Source organism: Fragaria vesca, linkage group LG5, assembly GCF_000184155.1.
Source record: "Fragaria vesca subsp. vesca linkage group LG5, FraVesHawaii_1.0, whole genome shotgun sequence".
In the NCBI taxonomy this organism is placed as follows: Eukaryota; Viridiplantae; Streptophyta; class Magnoliopsida; order Rosales; family Rosaceae; genus Fragaria; species Fragaria vesca.
The window spans coordinates 25,494,383-25,500,382 of record NC_020495.1 but is presented as its reverse complement, the minus strand read 5'-3'; the positions used below and the strand labels follow the sequence as shown (position 1 = coordinate 25,500,382).

At 37.6% G+C, this 6,000-nt stretch overlaps 2 protein-coding genes across 2 annotated transcripts; both read left to right on the top strand.

Moving 5' to 3' along the window:
• Positions 1-884: 884 nt before the first annotated feature.
• LOC101294178 (transcription factor TT2-like) lies at positions 885-2,333 on the top strand. Its single transcript, XM_004300468.1, has 3 exons — positions 885-1,097; positions 1,241-1,370; positions 1,468-2,333. The coding sequence occupies exons 1-3, from the start codon at positions 944-946 to the stop codon at positions 2,036-2,038; spliced, it is 855 nt and encodes a 284-aa protein (XP_004300516.1). The 5' UTR covers positions 885-943; the 3' UTR covers positions 2,039-2,333.
• Positions 2,334-3,983: 1,650 nt separating this feature from the next.
• On the top strand, positions 3,984-5,957 carry LOC101293886 (40S ribosomal protein S7-1-like). Its single transcript, XM_004300467.1, has 6 exons — positions 3,984-4,065; positions 4,562-4,647; positions 4,731-4,804; positions 4,890-5,013; positions 5,192-5,374; positions 5,609-5,957. The coding sequence occupies exons 2-6, from the start codon at positions 4,573-4,575 to the stop codon at positions 5,726-5,728; spliced, it is 576 nt and encodes a 191-aa protein (XP_004300515.1). The 5' UTR covers positions 3,984-4,065; positions 4,562-4,572; the 3' UTR covers positions 5,729-5,957.
• Positions 5,958-6,000: the final 43 nt, after the last annotated feature.

Genomic DNA, 6,000 nt, shown 5'->3' with positions numbered 1-6,000 from the left:
AATCTCTCATTGCCTGTTTGAACATTAGCTGTTCAAGACTTGGGTTCTTGGAGGTACTTGGTGTCAACTTAAAGAAACAGCTTCCCTCTAATTATAACCGTGATGAATTTGTATAACCAGATCATGTTTTTTCCACAAAAGTCATCTTTCATAAAATCATAAGTATATCTGTAAACTTGGACTCTTCCATGTCCCGGCCCAATATTACCCACATGCGTTTTTGCAATGTTTAGCGTTTACATCAAGTCCAATACATGCACTTCATACATTTCTTATTTTCCAAATGACAGCTCTATCTGCATCTTTCTAGCTATCTTGAACAATTTCGTTATCATTTCCATGTTTACAAATAACAAAAACAAGAAGCAAGAAACTAAAATAAGAGCATTAAAATTCAAAAATATATCATGGAAAAAAAAAATCACTACTCAAGTAATAATTCATTCTTATCAAAGTGATATGCAACACTCACTTTCAGTACATAGCAATGGATGTGATCTTTTCTGTTCTAAGATCTGAGTTGAATTGAAATTATTGCAGTCCCATCATTCGATGAAGCTATTGTCAAAATTTAACATTTTTGAAATGATCGATGAATGAGTTTACATTGACCAGGAATTTATGCAAGTCCGGTAGTGTTGTTTACTTCCAAGGGTTGATTTTGTGGTTAATAGGTGAGCTTGAAATATTATTTTTTCCAAAGGACTAATGGATTTGGAAGCTCAGTGGAAGCAGCTACATAAATAGTTTGAGAATTTTGGTCTTCCCAAGTCACCTTTCTTGAAATAGTTTTTTGGATACAATAGTAATTTGAAAAATAGGGGGTTTCTAATCATCTATATATATAGCACCCTAGTTCAAGATTTGGATTAGTTGGTGATACACAAGTCTGGTTTGGCATAGTTTGCTTCAAACTCCAAGAGCAAAGAGAGAGCTAGCTGCCATGTCTACTAACACTAAAAGCTTCAGCAGCAGTTCCAGTGAAGATGACAATGAACTTAGGAGAGGGCCATGGACTCTTGAAGAAGACACTCTTCTGATTCAATACATAGCTCGTCATGGTGAAGGCCGATGGAATCTGCTAGCAAATCGTGCAGGTAATTACAACCCTTTTGCAAGCTGATCATGATTAGTAATCTAGTAGTTCATCATAGTGCATTTATTTTCCTAGCTAGTAGTATTAGTAGTACTGCTCCGGCCCCTCTTGCTCAATTTTAATTATTCATTTTTTGGGTTTCAGGATTGAGAAGAACTGGGAAGAGTTGCAGATTGAGATGGTTAAACTATCTGAAACCAGATGTTAAGCGTGGAAACCTTACTCCAGAAGAACAGCTCATGATTCTTGACCTTCACTCCAAGTGGGGAAATAGGTGTGTGCTTAGTTCAGCTCATCTAAAAGTCCAGCTCTTCAACTTATGCTTAATCTAGTTGAAAATACTTAAACTTTCATTCATCTTGTGATTCTAGGTGGTCGAAAATTGCGCAATACTTACCTGGAAGAACAGACAATGAAATCAAGAACTACTGGAGAACTAGAGTGCAGAAACAAGCAAGACATCTTAAGATTGATACCAACAGCACAGAGTTTCAGAATATCATTAGGTGCTTTTGGATGCCTAGATTGCTGCAGAAGATAGGAGACCAAAACCAATTAGCTTCTTCTCATCAGCATTCAATAACAGCACCATCACCACAACTGCAATTTACTCATGAGCAAGGAGCTGTTAACATGAGCGGATATGAATACAACTTGGACATCGAAAAGCAGAACACAGAATGCATTTTGCCATCAGAGTTACCAATGGAGACGCCAAACACTTCTCAATTTTCAGAATATCATACTTCTAGTCCTTTTGGTGGAGCCATGGTGCACAATGATCACAATGTATACACCAATGACCATGACATGGAAGTCTCCAACTTTGGGAATTCTGCTGCTGCTGAAAGTTACTATGTGCCAGAAAGTGAAAGCAACTGGCTTGAAACTGATTTTTCATGTAGCATGTGGAACATGGATGAATTATTGCAAAGGTGTTAGCATGAATAGTCCCCTCGGCCGAGTACTTTTGGTATACATAATTATATTGTACAAGATCACGGGCCTCTCCAACCAATCCCAATTAATTTTTTTTTGGATCGGACGCTCTATATCTGGATTGAGGGACTTATTTTCAGACAACCCTTGCTGAACTGATCAATATGTTCTTTAATATAGATTAGTATCTAAATCATTTATCAAGTGAACAGTACTTGTTGATTTTCCACAACCTAACTGCAGAACAGTGCAAGTTGTTTGTTTAAACTTTCCATCAATATTAATGTGCATTTTTTTCTTGGATTGAATCTCGGATCCCCATTCTTTTGTTTCTGGTGATGCTTACTAATCCTAAGGAACTTTTGAGATGTAAAATGCAAGAAGTTTCTGATACATGCTTTGATTATGTCACAGCCTTATACGATGTTCCATGTTTTCAGCAGCCAATTTTCTTCTTCCCCATTTTAGTGGGGTGGTGGAGAAGTTTTTGACTGAACTAGTCAATTTTAGGAAGCAAGAGATCTTGCTGTAGTAGTCTTGTGGATCAATGGATTCCACCAACTTTATGAGAAGACATATAAATGGACTGCAATTGGATTTTGTAAAATGGAAAACAAACAGTGTTATATTATCTTTCAGAAATGCATACATTCAATCTGGATCAACCTACAACTTAGTCGTCACTTGTCAGCCACATTACATCAGTATGGAACTTTCATATTACGTATGCACAGACGTGTATATGAAGACTTCAAAACTAGCATGTGTGTAATAGGAGAGGTTGCTATAGATTTTGATAAAGACTAATCAGTTATCTCTGCAAAAGCTTCTTTTATCCTGAGCTACATTCATGAATCATGATAATATGACATATATTTGGCAAAGAAAAATAGAGAAGATCAATTTGTATAAAACTCTCTACTGTCGCCGGTATGGGCGGTTGTCGTTTTACTCATTTGTCAATAACGAAAATTCATTTCAATATTTCAATAACTGACTAATGTCGTCAATGGTGGAAGTCAGGGTGAGAGCCACAGGCCCTCAGCCAACAAAGATTGAACTAGCTGGGTTTGTAGCTACCTCAGAACTTATCAGCACAATATTGGAGAAGGGTGTGTAGCTAGCTGGGCATGAGAAATTGAGAATTGTCATGATCACTAGCAAGAAAGATGGTCTGAATTGAATTTCAACTTGACTGGTCAGAGGCTCTCCATCACCTTGTAGAACTACTCCATAGTGGGTTGACTACTCTCATCACGGACATCAGAGACCTTAACATATGGTGATTGTTCTTGCTTGTTTGGTGGTTTTAGGGAAGTTGCCAATGCTTTTCACTAGTGTCCCAAAAACACATACGAACTGCATACCTGCCGTTACTTTAAAATGGTATAGAAACGTGCCATCAAATGTGAGAAGAAACATCGTTCTTACAAAACTAAATTGAATGGTTTAACAAGACATTTTAAGTGGAGCGGTCGTCTCATGAATGTGTTGTAACAATTATGCGCATCATTAATATCCAAAATATCACAAGTTCACAATCAATACAATGACATACCCACGTCAATCCCCTACAGTCATGCAATTGATGGTGGAGCTAGTCTTGAGCAAGGTAATTGTTTCACATAACACGTCCGACTCACCAATGAAGCAACTAGACCAATCGGATCGAAAACATGTTACGATGATTGCCTGCCAAAACAATTTGGGTCAGAAACTCAGAAAATATCATTTCATACACTTATTTTGTTCGGGCTTATAGTTTCTATCCATCGGGTTGTTCACCAGGCCTTAGGCTTAGTGCTGGGCCTGATCTCTCGTGCACTCGTCAGATTTTGGGTTTTTACTTTATTTTGGGCCTAGAAAGTACCCGGTCAATCTGAGCCGTCCAATCTACAAATAAACCATCCCCATCCTCCCTATAAATAGCTTCACTCTGAAACCTAGGGTTTTTCTCTCTTGTCTGCAGTGTGTGCCGAAGCCAAAGGTCGAAGCTTTCACTCACTCTGAGCGGCAGATCTCTCTTTCAGGTAAAACCCTAATCCCATTTCGTCTTCTCAATCCAATCTCTAAATTCTGTTCTCTATTACTAAGCAAAGTTATGAGCTTTTCTTTTCAATTCGTTTCTAGAGCTATCATCTTATATCCCATATGGCTAATTTGATTGCTTTGTAGCTTATGAGGGTGACCCAAGTTATTTGATTGCTGTGTTTTTAGGAGAAAATATGAGAAATCGATTATATTACATCTATGAGATTTATTTCAAATTAAGCCTGGATTGACTGATTGAAAAAGCCGATGAGTTCTTAAACGAATTGTAGCATTTGTTGCTGTTTTCATCTTTTCTGAATTTAGATAACTTTTTGATGTTTGATGTTTATTGAATTTCACTAGATATGTTGGTTCTATTGGCATTTTGGGTTCGGTGACATTGGTGTTTGGAGCAGTTTTTTTTGTCTGCGTTCATGAATTACATCAATTCTGTTTAGCCGTGAGTGCTAATATATTTCATGCTTTTCTGGGCAGGCTTTTTCAACATGTTCACTGCAAGGAAGAAGATCCACAAGGATAAGGATGCTGAACCTTCTGAGTTTGAGGAGTCTGTTGCACAGGTAAGCCCTGCATTTTGTCTTTTTAATGATTATTTCTCTTGGTAATGATTTCTTTTACTTATGACTTATTTTTATGTGTGCAGGCGTTCTTTGATCTGGAGAATACCAACCAAGAGCTGAAAAGTGACTTGAAGGACTTGTACATCAACTCTGCAGCGTAAGGCTGGTTTATTGGACGTATATGTATTGGCTTGTTAGATTGTCTTGTGTTGTATGATTAATACTCTTTCGTTCTGATGCAGTCTTGTTGATGTTGCTGGAAATCGGAAGGCTGTTGTTATCCATGTTCCTTTTAGATTGAGGAAGGCTTACCGCAAGATCCATGTTAGGCTTGTCAGGGAGCTTGAGAAGAAGTTCAGTGGAAAGGTGATTACTGTTTTTTCTTTTGTCATCATGTAGGCATTACATATTGTGCATACACACTTTTGCTTATTAGTTTTGAGCTGCTATTATTGGTTTTCTTGTCATTATTTATCACAATCGATACAAATGACATGTATGCAAAATTTGCTGATGTATCTGGTATTTTGTTTTTATGTGGCAGGATGTTATTCTGATTGCCACCCGTAGGATTGTGAGGCCTCCCAAAAAAGGCTCTGCTGCTCAACGTCCACGCACTCGCACCCTGACTGCTGTTCATGAGGCAGTATTGGAGGATGTTGTTTTGCCTGCTGAAATTGTTGGCAAGCGCATCAGATATCGCCTTGATGGTTCCAAGATCATGAAGGTAAACTGTAATGACTTACTGAAGCACAAAATATTGTACTGTGGTAGTAGACACTCTGAAATTATTGAGATTAGTCTTAGAAAAAAGTAGAAACACATTGAACTAGTTTCTGAAGATTGCCTGCCTGGTTAGATGGAAGTTTGAACTGATTTCTAAGAGAAGTGCATGTATGAGTATTATGTTTCTGTCTGATTGCTTTCATACTTATTGCTATCTTTCTCTTTTGTTGAGTAGGTTTTCCTCGACCCGAAAGAGCGCAACAACACTGAGTATAAGCTGGAGAGCTTTTCTGCAGTTTACCGAAAGCTTTCAGGAAAAGATGTTGTTTTTGAATATCCCATCACTGAGGCCTAGAAATATTGTGTGATGGCACTTTCTAAATACTGTTCTGCCATGTTCTGTCTCTGAAGAACTGCTTTTTGGCAGTCAGACAATTTAAATTTTTGATGTCGAGGGCACGGTCTAGAATAGTCTTTTCATGAATTTTGTTCTCTTCATTGTTAGATATTTATCTTTTGAGTATGGTTATTTTAATGTAGGCTTTTAAGCTTTGAGATTGAGAATTTGAGGTTTTGATTCTATGATTTCTCATGTTCACTCTAACAAACAAACATAGGAAGGTTAAT

Bases quoted from the DNA above. Each gene is read 5' to 3' on its own strand.
- LOC101294178 (XM_004300468.1), top strand. From the start codon at position 944: ATGTCTACTAACACTAAAAGCTTCAGCAGCAGTTCCAGTGAAGATGAC. The intron at 1,098-1,240 runs GTAATTACAACC...TTTGGGTTTCAG, and splicing joins TCTGCTAGCAAATCGTGCAG to GATTGAGAAGAACTGGGAAG. The intron at 1,371-1,467 runs GTGTGTGCTTAG...TTGTGATTCTAG, and splicing joins CACTCCAAGTGGGGAAATAG to GTGGTCGAAAATTGCGCAAT.
- LOC101293886 (XM_004300467.1), top strand. From the start codon at position 4,573: ATGTTCACTGCAAGGAAGAAGATCCACAAGGATAAGGATGCTGAACCT. The intron at 4,648-4,730 runs GTAAGCCCTGCA...TTATGTGTGCAG, and splicing joins TTGAGGAGTCTGTTGCACAG to GCGTTCTTTGATCTGGAGAA. The intron at 4,805-4,889 runs GTAAGGCTGGTT...GTTCTGATGCAG, and splicing joins TTGTACATCAACTCTGCAGC to TCTTGTTGATGTTGCTGGAA.